The sequence below is a fragment of the Phalacrocorax aristotelis genome, chromosome 1 (genome assembly GCF_949628215.1).
Source record: "Phalacrocorax aristotelis chromosome 1, bGulAri2.1, whole genome shotgun sequence".
Lineage (NCBI taxonomy): Eukaryota > Metazoa > Chordata > Aves > Suliformes > Phalacrocoracidae > Phalacrocorax > Phalacrocorax aristotelis.
Window position 1 is genome coordinate 187,087,150 of NC_134276.1, and position 19,491 is coordinate 187,106,640.

The 19,491-nt window shown below is 37.3% G+C and overlaps 1 protein-coding gene across 6 annotated transcripts in view; it reads right to left on the minus strand.

The window, feature by feature from the left end:
* Nucleotides 1–471: 471 nt before the first annotated feature.
* The window catches only part of PNPLA8 (patatin like domain 8, phospholipase A2), a 40,494-nt gene continuing 21,474 nt past the window's right edge, over nt 472–19,491 (minus strand). For 3 of the 6 annotated variants that reach the window (XM_075081041.1, XM_075081043.1, XM_075081042.1), the window contains exons 9-10: nt 3,810–4,005; nt 472–1,339 (exon numbers count right to left, since the gene is read on the minus strand). In XM_075081041.1, the coding sequence (XP_074937142.1) occupies nt 1,065–1,339; nt 3,810–4,005 (471 nt within the window). In that variant the 3' untranslated portion in view covers nt 472–1,064. Of the gene's footprint in view, nt 1,340–3,809; nt 4,006–9,877; nt 9,936–15,447; nt 16,183–18,520; nt 19,107–19,491 lie in introns of those variants that run through there. The other 3 variants (XR_012658583.1, XR_012658584.1, XM_075081044.1) reach the window with 3 other exon arrangements.

Sequence of the window (19,491 nt, forward strand, 5' to 3'; positions counted from 1 at the left end):
TTTCAAAGAACTCAGTGTACCTTCCTGTTGTGGAAAATGTTGTTTCATTGTCGTACTCTATCATCACAGCTTACTACACCTCCCATCTTGGCATAAGCGGAAAGTTGCAAAGGAATGAGCAGGAAGGTCATAGTAAGCTCTAAATGCCAACTGCACAACTCTAAGGTAATTTCAAGAGGGTGCATATATGAAAGTTAGAAGACAAAAGGAAATGCATGATTTATCATTTCATGTATGAACTGCTAATTTTCTTCTTGACTAGAGACACCTGGAGTTTGGCATCCAAAACTGAAGCTTCTATAGTGAGCTGCTCATTCACGTGGACTATTTACAGATCTTATTTCCTTTATCCTGTGACAGGAGGAGCTGCTTAAGTGAAGTTTTGGGGCTTGGGATTATTTTCAAATAATGAATTATCCACTCTGAAGTTATCCCAATAAAAACAATAAGCAGCAAGTCCTACTAAAAATATCAGTTAAATTTGATAATTTAATATGCCATTTATAGTCACCTGAACATCTTAATACTGTTATGTACAAAACCCACTGAAAATAAAAAAAAGAATTTAAATGTTATCTTGCAAATGTAAAAGTGCAATTAACACAGGCAAAAGTTTTTGTAAGAACGTTACATTTTGATTAAATTCACTGGCTACATAAGAGCCTAACAGGTACACTGCCTACACTAAAGCGAATGAGGAATTAATTTTTTTGTTAACTTTAAATATGCTTGGTAGTCGATAAATAAAGTTTTACTGCCACCATAATTATGGTACATACATCCAAAAATGCATAGCACAATTGTGTTCATAATTTTCAGTTTCACCGACTTTAAGAAACTTAAGTAGAGCAACAGTAAGATCCGTAAAGCTCAAGAAATAATTAACACCATAAAACCTTGTATCAAGTAAGTGTGCACAAAACAGCCACCCTGAATCGCTTCCTCCAGAATTCCGATGGCTCTCCAAAGATGTTATTTACCCCCAATAAACAGTCTTCCTTTACAGTACTGAGTGGGTTTTCTGGAACAAGATTTACATTTATCATCTTTCATGCATTACACATTCACAATTTGGAAAGAAATGGAAGGCCTTCGTACATGTCAGCCTTTAATCTTATCCAGTCCTGAAGCCTCTGCACAGTGGTTTTTTCTTGCGTTAAGATTTTTGCAGCTTTTCTCAGTTTTTCTTCATTTCGTTCTAAATAACGAATTCCATCTGTCTGCAGCTGACTGAGCTTCTCTTTACGACTTTCATCCAGAGGTATGTCTTCATTCATAAGAGGGTTAAATCTGAAATAAGTATCTGGAGGTAACAGTGCATCCAGCATGGTGTGAACTTCTGTATTGAAAACAAATGAAGGAAACAGTTACATTTGCATGAGACAATTAGTCCTACAGTCTCTGAACAACAACTGCTCTGGAGTGACACAGTAAGTGTAAATATCTCCTGCTTTGCTGAGTAAACCTTTTTCTGCCATTGTCTTATCAAAACCCCTTTCCCATTAGAAGGTTTGCAGATGACCCTATAGCTCTGTTTACTCTGGGAAAGCTTCATCTTCCACGCTGAGACGACTTCGCTGGTATGACAATTAAGAAGGCTTTGCATCTATCCAGATTTTTAATTACACATACATTCCATTCCTTCCTTTACAAGTGAGAGTACATTCTGAAGAGCAGGAACATAACTTAGATATTCCCATTCAGGATATCCATGATTTGTTACACTCAGTACACATGGAAGTAGGTATAATGAAAACAACAGCTATATATTCTCCTTTAATCTCAAATACTCTAGTAGAAAATATGTGGTTTTAAAGCTTTCTTTTGTTTGCAACCAATTCATTTTTTACATATTACTACAGGTTTTGGGTTGAATTTAGCATTCATTTAATTTCACAGAATCACAGAATGGTAGGGGTTGGAAGGGACCTCTGGAGATCATCTTGCCCAACCCCTCTGCTTGAGCAAGGATACCTAGAGCAGGGGGCACAGGAATGTCTCCAGGGAAGGAGACTCCACAGCCTCCCTGGGCAGCCTGTGCCACTGCTCTGGCACCCTCACAGGAAAGAAGTTTCTTCTCATGTTTAGCTGGAACTTCCTGTGTTCCAACTTGTGCCCATTGCCCCTTGTCCTGTCATTGGGCATGACTGAAAAGAGTCTGGTCCCATCATCCTGACACCCTCCCTTTAGATATTTTTAAGTATTGATACGATCCCCCCCTCAGTCTTCTCCAGGTCTCTAAGCCTTTCCTTGTAAGGGAGATGGCTCCAGTCCCTGTGAATTTCAAATGTTCAAGTTAAACTATAACAGTTAACTAATACAATAATAAACTGGCTATGTAATGTATTTGTATGTTCTCTTACTTTTTATCTCTTTTATAACCTATTTTCTCCTTTTAGATCTGTCTTCTCTTTGTTGGCTCCCTTCAAATTACATTTCCGTGACTTCCTTCATCTTTCATTGTCTTTTATTTCCATCTTCTTTGCACTCTTACTAGGCTCCTCCACTCTTTTAAACATCTACTGTTATATAAAAATTTTAAAGTGTAAAATACATCATGGGTAAGACTACAGCAAAAGATTCTTGTTAACCTGAAATCTTTTCTGCTTCATTCCTCCTCCTATAAATTACTCAGCTGTGTCTCTGTTCCTGTCTCATCACATCCAGTCTTTCTTGCCCTATTTAATACTATCCCCTTTTTCCTTCATAATATAACTTCCTATTTGCTCAAAACTACTCTCCTCTCTTTCCATTTACTCTCCTTCGGCCTCCACAATGAACTCTCCTTTCCTCCTCTTTCCCATCAAATTTCTTGCCTGATTGTCTTCCCTTGATAGGAAGTGGACAGCATGTCTCTCCTTCCCACAATTCCCACTGCCTTTCCAGGACTGTGCAAAAAACCGAAGGTGGCCCAAAATCTAGCTTTTTCTTACTAATGACAGTCAGTTGACAGAGATCATGCAGCAAGGGATCTAGGCCCTAAGAGTATTCCTTGTTCCTTAGCTTTTTACAGTATTAGTTTTCTTTGTGTGTGTGGGAACACCTGCATATCAACATTTCCCGTTTATAAAAACAAAGCAGATGCAAACTGCTAGCGATAGGGTTCCACTGTACTCCCATCCTAGGGACAGAGTTTGTTTGGAAGACACATGCTTGGCTCCTCCTGACAGCCATGGAAGTCATGACCGTTGGGAGATGCAGTCTAGTCCTTGGAAAGTACAGGTATAAAAGGACATATAGAAAAGAACAGAACTAGAATACTTTTTCTGAAGCTGTTGGAAACCAATCAGTGTTCTATATTAACTATTTCTATTTGTGGGAGAACCAAACCAAACATAAGAAAATACAGTTTTTCTACTGAAAGGATTTCCTTGGTACACCTTTATCCTGAAGCACAAGTGAAAACATATCACTTTATATAAATCCTGTTGGATTATCGTTGTCATTCTGATAAATTTCAAGGTATCTTTTATCTATAGTATACCTGTGTCATCCACCTCGTATTAACAGTTCAGAACTCAAACTAAAATTGCTTAGCAACAATATAGTCAAGACGATGATTCACTGAGATAAGGCTAAGAAATGCATTCATATTATTATCTCCAGAAAACCTGTAATACTGGTACTTAAACCGCAAGTCTACATAACGAGCTATGAAGAGACGCATTTCAAGTATTTCAGTGGGGCGGGTAGAGAGAAGAAGGGGAAAGACAAAAGGTCGTAGATTGCTCTCTGGATTGGAACTATAACTCTAAGAAACATAGAAAACTGAAAACAGTCACAATACAAATGTGTCTTAAGACACTAACCTTCTGTATCAGTTGCACTGCTGATAACATTCGTGAGTTTGGCTTTCAAACTGGTGTATGTGACGTTGGTCTTTCCCTCGCTTTCGTATCGACCAGTGCCCAGTGATATTAGACACTGCAATGGAGCATTTGGCCAAAGACACTTGCACTCATGAACTGCCAGCGCAGAAGGGTTATTTAGAAGCAGACCTCCATCCTGTAAATTAAATGCAAGCGTTAGTACTATACATAACATATGGTTGTAAATGCAACTGCAACTATAAACTAAACTAGCATGACACTAATATACAAAATCAATTAAATCAAACGAGCATTAATTTCCATCTTTTGTGCAGCTGTTCCATTTGTGCTGTGCAGCAGCTGGGCAGCTAGGCTTGCTGGGCCCAGGGACACTGTCCGAGCAGCTCCTGGGTCTGTGGTCAGTCTGCTGTTGTGAGTAGTGTATAGAAGAGGTCGGCTGAAACAGCAGCATTCACTGGAATATCTGAAGAAGTTATGACTTAATCTTCTGAAGACTTTTTAGGTAGGACAGATATGCATATTGACAATTTCTTAAACAATCAAAAAAGTCTGCCTCTCAGAATGTTTGTAACTGGATATATTCTATAACAAAATCCAAATCACTGCCTGAAGAATCTAAAATAAATAAAAAAAGAAACCCGTAAGAGGTACGCTTGGTCAAAGCTACTTTATAAGCATGGTCATTACACAGGATACTACAGCCCTGATTTAAGACTTGGAAAATCACAGAATCATTTAGGCTGGAAGGGACCTATTGAGCTCATCTGGTCCAACCTCCTGCTCAAGCAGGGTCACCTAGAGCACACTGCCAGGGCCAAGTCCAGTTGGGTTTTGAGTATCTGCACAAATGGAGACACCAAGACCTCTCTGGCAACCTGTTCCCATGTTTGACCACCCTCCCAGTAAAAACTTTTCTTGCGTTCAGATGGAATTTCATGTATTTTAATTTGTGCTATTGTCTTTTGTCCTGTCAGCGCACACTGCTGGGAAGAGCACAGCTCCCTCCCTCCCCATTCTCCCCCATCCTTTATTCATACACATTGGTAATATCCCCCTGGAGCCCTCTCTTCTCTAGGCTGAGCAGTCCCAGCTCTCTCAGTCTCTCCTCATATGAGAGATGCTCCAGTCCATTAATCATCTTTATGGCCTTGTGCTGCACTCACTCCAGTATGCTTGTGTCTCTCTTGTACTGGGGAACTGGACACAGTACTCCAGATGTGGTCTCAGTAGTGCAGAGAGGGCTCCTTGACCATGACCTGCTGGCCACACTGTTCTTACTGCAGCCCAGGACGCTGTTGGCTTTTTTTGCCACAAGGGTGCATTGCTGGCTCGCATTCAGCTTGTTGTCCACCAGGACCCCAAGGTCCTTCTCTGCCAAGCTGCTTTACAACCAGTCAGTCCCCAGTTTGGGTTGGTGCGTGGGTTTACTCCTCCCCAGATGCAGGACTCGGCCTTTCCCCTTGTTGAACTTTGTGAGAATTCTCCAGCCTGTTGAGGTCCCTCTGGGCAGTGGCCCAACCACCCGGTGTATCAACCATTCCTCCCACGTTTGTACCATCTACAAACTTCCTGCAGGTGCGCTCTGTCCCATCATCCAGGTCATTAACGAAGATGTTAGATAGTACTGACCCCAGGGCACACCTCTAGTCACTTGCTTCCAACCAGACTCTGTGACACTGATGCCAACCCTCTGGGCCCGGTCCTTCAGCCAGTTTGCAATCCACCTCGCTGTCTACTTATCTAACGCCCACTTTGCCAGCTTGTCTATGATGTTGTGGGAGATAAGTGCCAAAGACTTTACTGAAGTTGAGGTAAACAACATCCACTGCTTTCCACTTGTCCACGAATGATAAACATTTTACAGAACCTCCTTTTAACTACAGATGTGCTAGGTAAATAAGTAAAAACAGGATTACTGAGCTGAGTTTTTTGATTTTTTTTTAAAAATTACACTTTTGTTTCAACTTACAAAAAGCTCTTTGAACTCCGTCTGGACACTATCTGCTTTGCTCAAAACACTGCTGAAATGAATGGTCTCCTCAGTGTCTATTATCCTTTGCTTAATTTTAAATTAGCTTCTACACAGAAAACTAAATACAAGGGTGGTTTTGTCCTTGATGTATTTCCCCATGAATCTTAATCTAAAATCTTAATAGTTATGTTTGTGGTGCTTACTTTTTTCTTTAAAACCTAGATTAAAAACACGCTTACCAAATAATTTCCACTGATCTTGTCAATAAAATTTATTAAACAGGATTGCTTCACCATGGGAAAAATCAGTGTTATCAAGAGTTGGGGGGTATATAATACTAGAATCCTACAATATTTCTGTAATATTGACAAGTAAAAGATCAAAGGAAGGTAAAGTACACATACCTATGCATACCAAATGTGTATTTTGATGATAACTAACAGCTTTGTGCAATGATTTCCATATTTAAACATTCTCCAATTTAGGTTTATTGAAATGACAGTAAATATCCACTCCTAATTATTTTCAATTTAGACACTTTTAACATAACTTCTAGCATTTATATAGATACATGTCTCTCTGGAAAGTTAGAAGTAGGACTTTAAGGTGGGCAACGGATTTTCTTCTTCCCTTCCAAAGAGATTGTGGTTGATAATGACCACATCCCATGAATACTGTGCTTCAAGTCAGCTTCATCTGTTAAACAAAACCATTCATCATGTTGCTCTTTTGCTTACAACGATCAACTACTGAAGCAGTAAATAACGTTATTAGTTAAATCGGACTATTAAGGACTCATTGAAGGAAATACTGGAATAATTTATTTAATTCTGCAGCTCCAGAAGCCTTAGAGCTAATTAGGTCAAATATTTCACAAGTTTTAAAATTAGTTGCAATGATTTCACATGTATGTGAATTCTAAGAAAACTGTGAACAACAAAGAATTTTCCAGTTAAAAAATAGAAAACTAACCTTTCTGATTCGGAATAACTCCTCTATCTTCCTCAGACTGGACAAAAAGTCTTTCCCGAGAAATATATTAAACTAGCAATACAGAAATATGAAAGCCATACCTAAACTTTTAAAAAAGTAGTTTTAAGAAATCATGACATATCCTTCTTCATGCTTGTCTTTGAGACACTGGAATACAATTACCAGTGATGGACTCTCTAGTTTTGTATGTAAGATATACTGAGATCACAAGAATCTTCACTGATCCTTGCTCTGAATTCTCATGTGTTTAGTCTGTCAATTTGTTTTGGAGAGCTGCTAAATTTGATATCTTAATTTTTTTTCTTCTGATTCTGTTGAAGTTATTCCATAGTTGTATAATACTAAAAAACTAATCTAAATTATCTATAACTTACCAATCACAATATTTTTACTGTAAAGACTCAGTTTTTAAAAGACATGGATAAAAATACATTAAGCAAAATTAAATATTATAAAAAACCTGAGCAATTGCTGGTACTATGGAATGTCTTGGTGACTAACACAATGGATTCCTCTTCCATATGAGTTTCTATGAGCTTTCTTGCCACTTTAAAGCTTCATGCAGTTAAACAACTGGAAGTAAACAAGGCCAGTTGATCTGAGCTCTGGGTACAGAGATGCCTGTTGGCCAAAATCTGCATTCTTGTCTCTTTTTTCAGAAGGAAGACATTAATTTTATAAGTCCATTCCATTTCCAACGTACTGATTTCTTGGTACAATCTCTTGTCTTTGACCCATCCATTTCTCAATCTTAAACCTACATTTTTCAGTTAGTGTGCTGGGAAGATCCCAGTTCTGCTATCATGCTTCTGCAGGAGGCAAGAATGACAAACCTAGAACAGCAATCCAGAAGCAAAAAGCTTAACCTAAACAATTCAACTTATTGATTCAGGCCATGGACTGAAAGACATTTATGGCTGGGGAACAAACGCAAGCAAACACTAGTAAAATACTTCTTAGAAATACATCAAAGTGGGGAGTTTTGATGTGCTATGGGGAAAAATATGACAATCGCTGAAAAGATTAGGGAAACTTGGTATAGCAGTGACAAGCTGCACGGCATACTCTGCGGAATTATTGGGCGAGTTTCACATGCCTGACTTTCCGTTAATAAAATTGTATTTACACAATAATGCATTTTAAATTAACTGTAAGTATAGTGATCAGCAAATGCCAACATTAGCAAGATGTGTAAAATGCACTTATGGAATGCAACCTTCGAAGGGCAGGAAATCCATTCCATTCTTTGTGCCCATTATCCATTTTATGGAATATATTTTCAGAATGTAATTTATAATTGAAAAGCTTATATTTCATGGACCCATACTAGCAGAGCACAATTCTGATCTATTAAAGCTTTCATATAAACAAAATGATGCAAACAAAAAAGGATCTTTATACCACATACAATGGTGTCAAAATCTTGTTGATATAAAGTGGTATTTAAAATTATACTATAAGCTTCAGATGCAATTCGAATTCTACAAAGCAATGCTGACTTTATACACGGTCCTATACCTTTTCAGTCCCTAATAAGTTTATCATTTCTTTTTGACAGACTGGAATGCCTTCAAATATCCCTCTTTTCATCTATATTATCACATATATTGCTATGGTATGGTACTGTCTGTGCGCATGCAGAAAAAAAGACAATATGAACAGTATATTAGATAAACTACTAGATTATTAACATATGCTTGGGCTAAAAGCAAAACCAGTAGGTCAAGTGAAGTGATTACCCCCTTTTATTCAATACTCATCAGGTCAGGCTGGGAATACCGTGCACGGCTTTGGACACCCAGTTACAAGGCACTGAAAAACTGGAATATGTACAGTAAAGAACCACTAAGATGGTGTGGGGGCTGAAGCACATAACATATGAGAAGAAATGCAGAGACCTGGGTTTGCTTAACTTGGAAAAAGAGAAAGTCAAGGAGTAATCTAATCACAGTCTTCTGCTACCTAAGGTGGGAGAAGACACAGCCAGACTCTTTCAAAAAGTGCAGAGAAGCTGTGGAATCTCCATCCAACTGGGCAAGGCCTTGGGCAACATGACCTGATTTTGAGGTTAATCCTGCTCTGAACAGGAGGCTGGATGTTTTAAAAGCCATTCTTATTAGAAACTGAACTTTGTCAGTCCAGTTTGAGTCTTGTGTATGCAACTCATACCTTGGAATCTGTAACTGAAAGGGTAACTTACAGGAACTCTTCAAACGGCTGAACTGCTGACCAACATGCACAGAAGTGCGCAATTGTCCCAAGTTCTGACTCAGGACTCAGTGGTGGGCAAACAGCCAGAGTACACCCCTTGTTCACTCTGCTCTCCCATTCTTAGATTGTCTGGCCTTCCCTACATTTAACCATCTCTTCTCACTTAGCTAGTTCTCAATCCAATTGCAAACTCTCTTCTTCAATTGCCAAACATACATGAGTCACCCCTTCCCTTTTGCGTTCTTCTGCGCAGTTACAGTCAGTGCACTGGCAAGTACTAGACGTTTCTTCATACGCTGAACTTTGCAAAGCCACTCCACACTTGAGTCAATTGAATTTGCTGGCAGCACACCGAACACAAAGTGCCACAGTAGGAATGTTAATGCAAATAAGTACTGAAAACAGGTGTTTAGCTTTCCAAATGTCATCATGCAGGTAAACAGTAGGGAAGAAGGAAATTTCTAATAAAAATAATGGAAGTAATAAAACAAATTAATCTTCAAATTGAGCTTAATATATATAAACCCAAGCTTGTTAGTGATAGCAAAGCAGTGAACTCGGGGACTGGGACATCACTTTCAGTCTTTTGCCAAAGGCTTTCCAAGTGGTAAACATTGAATTGTCATGTTTTGTTTAATATTTTATCAGCTAATTCCCAGATGAATTCAGTGAAATCTTCTTTCATACAGTTTTTTCAAAACAATTCCCCATGCAATTATAACCATATTTTTAGGGCTTGCTGGTCGTTAGTCAGAAGTATAAAGCTGTAGCTAATATTTTCTGTAAGTTTTGACAGTTGCAAAATAGTCAGGGAAGGCTCCCTCATGATTTGACTACCAAGTCATAAATTATTTAAACAGGAAAAATGCACCTTTTGTAGGCATATGCTCCAATGAAAACTCTGGTGAAGATGCCCTGCTTGCCCAGTTCTAGGGATAAAGAAAGGCCTGGTTAAACAGTATGAAACAGATAGGGGCAAATTCTACAAACAGAAGCAAAATACATCAGGGAGTCTCAAAGAAAATGCTCCAGATGGGTTGTGAGCCTGGAAGCACAGGACCTCCTAAAATCTTGTCCCATTTAAATAGGTACGGTGAACATGCATAAAGTCACCACTCACATATTTAAGTCAATACTTCGGAAACAGTTATTTAAAATTAAGATATTAAAATAAAAAATCCGTTTGAACCATACTTAGCATGGGCAGTTGTTTCTAACAAGTTCAGAATACTCTGTACATTCATAGGCTATTGCTGCATTTCCTAATTTTGTCAGACTCAAGTTGTGCCTTGCAATTGTTCTGTGTAACATCATGTGTGCTGCACGGTTTCACTTAAGTGACGCTAAACTTTGTGAAGAAAATAATCTAGCACTAGATGAAGGATATATAACTTGAGAAAGCCAAGTCTGATATTTGGAAGCTGAGTTTGTTGGCTCCATAGTAACCACTTCACCTCACTGCCTATGCAGACATGCTTTGCATTTTAGTTTACTTTTACAGACTTGCTCTGTTGTTTACTTCCATTGTCTTTGTGAAAAAGTGGAGCAGAATTAGCACAAAGCTATCACAGGCTAGGACAAGACAGGCTAAGATTCTGAAGGGACTTTTCAAAAGTATTTTTTAAATTCTATGTTTAAAGTCCACATAAATATAATAAACATGCAGATTAAGGATAAGGCTTAGTGCTTCAAATGAGGAGTTTGAAGAGTTGCTGCACTGTAACAAGGAGCTACTACTTAGAAAAATTAAAATAACTACTTTAAAAACATTTACTCTCATTTCCGTAAGTAAAACAGGATGCCTTGCCAAATCATTCTGTAAAACCAGCTCAATATATTTACATAAGTAGCAGCAAATGCCCTGAGAGTAGAAGACAGGAATGAGAAACAGGAGTTATTTCATCACCTGTAATACCTACTCTTACAGATTAACCTCGAGATTCACATCCAGACCCAGTCCTCTCATTGCACTGGGCACCCACATTATGAGAACGTTACTATATTCATACAGGAAGCTTTAAGGCTTGTTCAAACATCACTGGGCTACCAAATTGCAGTTTTTAATATATGCTTTATGAAGAAGGAATCTATACATTCAGACTTAACTGTGCAATAAACTAGCCCCTACAGTGTTCAGCTCAGATATTCTCTCCTCAGTACAAAGATTACATGATCTCCCTGTTCTGTTACATATATACAAAAATGTTTGAAATATTGCATTAATTATGGCTCTCCTCTTGTGAGTAATCAGTCAGTCTGGTCACAGTACTCCTGAGGATGCAACTGTTGAAGAGGAGCTCCTAGCGAGTACAGGAAATCTTTATGTCTCTGCACAGACTATTTTGACCCCATAAAATGCATGTTTTATAAACATGAAACAATACAGCAGTAGAATTGTTTCCTCTTTGTCTTGGTGACAAGCAATGGATGGCGGTGCCAAGATTTCTAACCGATCTCTAACATGTACAGTGCTCTAATTCTAATGGTGCCAATGGTTCTAATGGTTCTAATTCTAATATAGTGCTTCATTCTAATGGTGGGTCTGATCCACTTTGCTGCACGAGAAATGACTGATAAAGATTTTTTAATAAATTAGCATAAGAAATTCTATAAAGCATAGCATGACCTACAGTTACCTCTTTATACAAATATTTCATGCAATTTGTTTAGAAAGGTTCACCCTTGCTTCATAATCATGCTGATAGGGATGCTATTGGGTCAACTACATATAATTTATGACGTATTCTGCGCTATGCCGAGTCCCAGTGGAGGCCTTATTTGGTGACCTATTAACGCAGTCCTCCTATCCACCAAATTTGTAACGATTTCAGAATGAACCACTTCTGTTACTGAAGGAGAGGCAGAGAAGTTCCTTTAAATTCTTGAAATAAACGTCCTGTGCTCATTAGTTCATACGGCTATCTCAGAACTACAATTTCTCTTCAGACGCTAGAAAAACAAACACTCTAGAACTGTCACAAGTAACTTTTCAGTGCACGCTTGAGCAAGGGATTCCGCTTGGACTGGCTAATGGAAAAATTCTTAACGTACAGAAAATGAAAATTAATTTGTATTTATATTATTGAATGACACAAATATTAAAATTTCCAGTACTGCTGTCATTGACAGTTTAAAAAAAATCAGAAGGTACATTAGCTATATTTGTACTTCTACTACACCAGTCGCAAAGAGAACACTTTATACAGAAATCACATGACATGAAGTAAAAAAATATGAAGTTTGAAAGTTTACCAAAAAGCTTCCTTTTCAGCAAAACTGTTCTCCCAGACAATATTTTTTCTTTTTTCCTAAAAATTAGCAACACTATATTCCGCTGTTTGCATACACAAAAGTGTAATGCTAGATGCTTCTGAGAGCTATCAATACTATTAATGTTATAAGCTAAACATTAAGTGATATATTTTACATTATTTTACCCTACGTAAGCCTTGTTTGTTCTTGACGTTTCTTTAGAATGAATGGTTGGCTGAAGCAGACTGCTAGGTGATTATCTTAAATTATTAACTCATCCCAGCAAGTCATTAATTCACAGAAAATGATCAGCTGCTCTGAAGACATTACTGAATGCACGGTTTTCTGTCAGATACGGAAAAGGTGCTCTTACACTGTACTGATGAAGAGTTGCTAAATATTAGCAGGCATCATGAAAGAATGTTTGTGACGCACAGGCAAGGTTCAAGAATACACAAAAGAAATCCCAAACAAACAAAAACTAACCAGAAAAACCCTATGGATCGGAATAAAATCCTTCTGGATTCAGTTGACACTAGGGGGCTCAAGTCTTAGAAGGTTTGTCCTTTCTGACAACATTTAACTTAGGAAGCATATAAAATCTCTATTTGCTATGATGGGATGTGTCAGACTAAGGAGAAAGCTCTAGTAATTACACAGAGGAATCACATTACTATAAAGCCTCCGCAAGTGAGCAAGAAATCCCAGATCCAGAGATATCCTAATCCTTGCGAAAGATGACCATGTTAGATTTTCGAAATTTCAGAATTCTTTACATTTAATTTCCCAAGCTAACAATGTAAATATTCTTAAGACTCAATATATGTTTACGTCAATGACCTGACTGTTTTTAACATTACTTATTGATATTAGCTTTGCTAACTAACTGGTCTGTGCTTTTAGCTGGCAGTTTACTAAGGAATAGTAAAATGACAGGAAATTCAAAATGCTTTGAGAAAAATACAGAAGAGTACGAAGGCTGGTAGTGATCCTCAAGGAATCCAGGTGACCCACATTATTGGATATATCACTGATAAATGCTACTTAAAGCCCGCTGGTCATTCATGTTTTTAAAACTGCACAATAATCAGAATGTTGTAAGCTAACTCTACAGCCAACTTCTAAAACTGTGTTACACACTGCAAAAATTTCTTTTTATCTTTTATATTGTAATTTCCAACTGAAATTGGATTTCCCACAAAACCCCTTTTATAAAACTATGTAAGCTATTTTAATTTCTTAATACAATTTTATTCTGTTTGTTGACTCAAATATTAGATTTCATTTCACTGCAACTGAAACAAAGCAGGTCCATAATTAAAGGATTTGATCTTAAAATGCATAAAATTTAAGAAAATGAACTAATTATTGGAGATAATTGGCATGAAGGGTTCAGAATCTGGGTAGGAGCTACCTAGTATTTGTATTCAGAGTGGCAGGTGGGGGAGAGGGGAGAAAGAACGGAAGGAAAAGTTCTGCATTTTCATGAGTGCTTGAAATTGATTTGCCTAAATGGGGAAATACAAGGTGGGTTTATCAAAGGCAGACAGAAACTCAAACAGAAATTTTTAGATTAAGAAAATCTGGATTTATAAGGCACCTTATGTACCAGACTACTGGAAGTGATGAAAGAGACTACAATGTTAAAAGAACTGGCTGGTCAGATGGACCAACGGTCTATACTGGATGGGGAACTCTCTGGCTGGGACTGTTTTCTCTCAGAGTTATGCTACGGCCGGTTTGGGGCTCATCCTCTTTCTTATTATTTTCTCAGAAGCATGCAGCTGCTAATGAAATCTGTTACTATAAAGTTAGAGGCTTTGCAGATACAAAAAACCTTACTGTAAATACAGAAAGACTCTTAAGGTCTAAGGAAATCGAAAGGAGATGACACACAGCCAAGCAAAGCGCTCATAAACACAAAGCTATGCTCTTCAGAACTAAGTTGGAATCAGACCAACCATGAGAGAGATCTGAGTAGAGCACTATCACAGAATGATTTAACAACCTATATATAAAGTAGCTGTTGAAAAACAACTGTAATTCTAAGTTGTACCTTCCTCTGAAATAGGAAATTCATGACAGTTAAGACATCATCTAGAATACAGTGTTCCAGCCTGATCAAATTAACTCCTCTGAATTTTGCTTCCAATTTAGTAATACTAATTTTGAATCTGGTGTACCATTCAAGTTTGCACAATGTGTCTTGGGTCATGCCAAAACATGCTGAATAGTCCAGTTTCAAGAAAGATTACTCAAGCTGCAACAGGTGCAATGAGGGACGATTAGGATGATCAAGAGAACACAGGCTATTTTGCAAAATTGAGACAGACCGGCATATTTAGTCTAACAAAATAAAAAAGCGTATGAGTGCTTTCTACATTCACATTGAAAGGGTAAATACTACAAGAAGAAGAGTTAATTGAACTAGAGAACATTACTGGCACAAGGACAATTTGTATCCATTAGCTACGAATAGACTTAAATCAGAATTTTTCTAGCCATGAGAAAAATGAAGAAATATCTTCTTGAAATAACCTTCTACAAGGTTAACAACAGCAAAGACAGCTTTACATGTATGTGAACTACAGTCATACATGCAGCTGGCGACCATGGCAGAGGCCTGATTTTGACCCGAGGGAAACTCTTTCGTTCTATACTCCCTTATCTTTTTTTCCTAAGTAAATGACAGCTGAAATAATTGTAAATTCTGCAGCAAAAGATCTAAAATATATCTGCTACTGAAAACAGCAGTGGAAATATAGTCCCAGTAAAAGAAACATTGCAAGGTAAAGAACCTTTGAAGAGATTGCCAACCGATTTGGGATTTGCAAAATTAACACTATAGATTAATTCTTGTATTGGAAGGGAAGCACAGTACAGGAAACGGGGCGTAGACATTGTGCGCTATCCACTCACGGGAATGCACTGGGCATTGAACTAATTGACTCGATGCACATTTTGCATACACGGTGAAAATTATCCCTATCATAGTACTAAAGACCAGTATCCATGACAAGAGGAGGGCAATTTCCTAAACTGCAACACAGAAGGCAAATTAGAGGCTGGGTGGAGGCTGACAAAGCACAAAGGGATTGTTTGCATTAAGCACCAGTCCACCAGGTATCATAAACAAGCCTTGCTTAAGGGAAGAGGTAACAGCATATCAATAGATATTGATCAATAGATCAATACGTCCTTCGGCTTTTATTTGCAATGACTGTCACAAGGCTATTTCATATGGAAATATGGCCCCATTCAAGTCAGTATTAGATAGATATACAACCTGGGAAAATAAAAATTACAAGCAATCAAGAGAAATTGATAAACAGTAAATTGTTTATAAATAATTGCTTAACAATAGATTGGTAACAGTAAATTGTTCTTTTGATCTAAGAAACAGTGGCTGGTAACATCAGAACTTGAGAAAAGCAACCTAGATTGCCTGTACAGAGATTACTGAATTGACACAGTTCTTAATTTTTCCACTATAGCAGCCTCCTCTGATTTTACAAGATTCGTTTTATAGCAAATATTAGCTGGTAAACAGTGTCACTAAAGATATATGGGCTCAGAAATCTAAGCAAAAAACTAGTTAAATGTAATACAGCTCATCTGGGTGTAAGGTTTGTGTTCTTTTAAATAAGCATTCTGAAAATCACATTAGCAAAACACCACTCCTAATTATTGGAGATGAAAATTTTAATGCATCCAAGTTAAATGCCTAAACAAAATATACTCTCAGTTTCATCTCACTAAACAAATCTTCCAATAACACCTCACTTAGCAAGTCCCTGCAGGGACTCTTGCAAGCAGTCTGCTCTGCAAAATACTACTGGTGCAGTAACCACAGCAATTTCATGAAGGCTGGTAAGCTGCATCATGCTCATCCACCTTAAGAGCTCCTAACCAAACCTTGAGAATCTGTAAGAGAAAAAGAAATGCACGTATCCATGTAGCTAACACATTCCAGTAAACTCCCCTCTTCCTTAAACAGTAGGCGACATTGCCTCCAAGGCTGTAGGAAAATGTGTATGGCAACAAGTAGGCAGAGAAACAAAGAAATATTTGCTTCTATCATTGTGAGAACAAGATACACCTATTAAAGGGCAGTCTGTGTAAGCTCTGGTGCATACTGATCACCGTGGCATATCCTAAGAATGAAAAGAACTTCAATGTGACCTATATTCTATGTCTTCTTAGAGCCTGGGAAGCACCCTTGAATCTAATTTTAAAAGCTACCGTGTAAAAACCAATTAGGGTAGGATCCACTAAGCGAATCACTTTTGAATGCCTCTCCTGTAACAAGCTACAAAGATGAAATGGCTTTACAGATTTACTCCCTAATAAAAGGAAGGGAAAAGTTTGAAAAATATAAATAAACTGTATATTATCTTTTTTAAATGAAGATGGGACTTGACATTTTAGTTACGTCATATTATTGTACTCTACATATTTCTCATGTCTAGGTTGTATTCCCACCACACATCCTGTTACACCTGCATAACTAAAGCCCCACTAACAGATTAGCTGCCAGTTTAAGTGCTTTAGTGTCTCATCTTGCTCAAAGGAAATATGATTATTTGAACACCACTATAAGTCAACACCAGCATTTTAATAAATGCCATTGTAATGCAGCAATGAAACCATAGGAAGCTATCAAGAAAAAGGTGATCAAGTCCTTTGTATTAAATTAAGCATATTTTATTTTGAGAAAAACCTGTGGTTTTGTTAGACTCACCACCACCACACACGCACACACAACCCGCCCTGGCCTTTTAATTAATCCTTTGGGACAAATTTAGCTTTTACTGTAAAACCTAGTAAAGGAAGTGTGCATAATGATTTTGTTAAATTGCTCTTTTAATTAATTGGCAATTTCCTCAGCATACTGTACCGTCTACTGATGTGACATTGAGTACCCCAAATTTTTTTTTTTTTTTTTCTGTAGCGTGAAAAACAAGAGGAATACATCTAAGAAGAAACACCCCTCTCTGGGAAGTAGGAAAAAAAATAACTGGTTGTAACAGGACTGGGGTGAGGCTGAGAGACCCTCAGTGCTTCATAAATAGATTTTAATACAAAAAAGCTGACATATGTGACAATACAGCTTCTATATTATAACACCATGACTTGGTTTCTCTTGACTTGCACAGTTCCTGGAGAAGCATGTTACAGGGATTAAATCCCTTTGAATGTTAATGTGTTCCTCTTTTGAACCACAAAGAATATTAATCCTCCTCCTCTCATCTACCAACAGCTGCACTGTTTTTTCCTACTTGACAGAGCGGAACCAGATAGCATGGCATGATTGACCTGAATGTAAATATTGCTATTTGGTTTTGAACTGCTTAGTTTTTGCAGAAATTTAACAAACCTGGCATCAGCTTATCTGCAGCACAAATAAGAATAAATGTTCAGGCACCTAGAAACCTCTTTCTAAACAATTATGTCAGAAGAATTATAAAAATAATTTGTTACCTTACTAATAAACACGCTTTACAATCCCCTTGAAGATTTACAGTGACTAGTACAGGAAGTCAGACCGGAATGTTCCCAGAGAAAGGGCATGCACGTGTGTACACAAATACACATGCATATTTAAATATATTTGTATTATGGAAAAGTGGCGGTTAAAGCGAACAGCCATAGGTCAGTTCAGGCATGATTCCAGCATATACACCTAGAGTCATACATACAATCTGTAGATATTAATCTCATCCCTACGCATAAAACTCATTCAGCTACTTCATACAGTTTGCAAAGGGACTCCAATTTCAACAAAAGCTAGATAACATAAGACAAGAATATGCAGGCTAACCATAAAACAAATCCACATTTCCATTATCAAAATAAATATTTTCACACATTTTAAAAGTCCTAAGTCAGATCAACTGCCAGAGTGCTTTTCATTCAGATTTAAATGTACAACTGACTGATAAGCCAATACAAAACCTGGTCTCCATATATAATCCTTTAGAATCCCAAAGTTCAAAGCCTGGAAACAAAACCCATTATATTTACTATTCTGAATTTTCACAGACATTTTACAATCATTTTCACATTTTGACCGTCTCTATTATTTGAATTATTTAGAAATATCAACACTGCAGAAGCAGATTATATAGACGTTAATAAGAAACTAGCATGTTTTAGAAATAATCTCTTTTTTGAAGAGAATATACTGATTATAGTCCTTTGAGGATTTTTTTAATGATAGGTAACTTCTATTAATTAATATTTCTGACACTGGACTACAATATTGAAGCCTTTGACATAAATTATTATTTACAATGAATGCGTACTGTGCTGATGCACTTTACAAAGGTCATGTTACTATTGACAATGCCTAACAATGTTATGCTTCATTTATTTCTGTAGCGATAAGACAGAAAAAAGCAAATCTTTCCATATAAACTACAAATGTTAGTATCATAGGTGACCTGGTCAAGGAACTTGACACAACAATTGCAGTGCACTTTTAGAATAAAGACACTTAACAAAAATGTACTATTTCATATTTATGATATGAGCTATAACTAAGGACTAAGAGTATTAACATACTTCAAAAATAATCACAAAGCTATTTTAAACAGGAATATAAATACATTTGGGATTCTATTTTTTAAAAAACATATTTACACATATGTATTCTTGTCAATTCATCATGGATACTTTAATAGATAAAACTCTTGATTACCTTGGATTTCCCACTGCGGTACCATTACACCCAAGAGCTTACGGGTAACAGTCTGCTACAGGCACGGAGGCTCTGGCCCCAGGGTTAAAACAAGGTAATTCAAGGTATCTTGAGTGTGAGTGGTGGATCAATAATCCGACACAGAAATCTGCATGAACAGTTACGTAGCATTTGCCATGTAGCACCTTGCTAGCCGGCTGTCCATAAAAAACCCAAGCACATCCCACAGAAAATAGATAATTACAGAAATAGAGATATGATAAGAAAAATGTAATCTAGGAAAAGAAAAGCATGAAAGCATGAAAGACACAGAAGATGACTAGTTTTGGATTCTAAAAGAATTCAGAAGTGTTTAAATATCATGTCTGGGTAGAAGAGAGATTTTCAGATGATATGAAAGTTTAAGTCAGAATATTCAGCATCTAGTTCTCCTACAATAAACAGTTTAATACTGAAAACATATTTAGTTCTTTATGACCCATAAAGGTGAACCACATCCTAAGCCCTTGCTTTCCAGTAATTAAAATACGTCA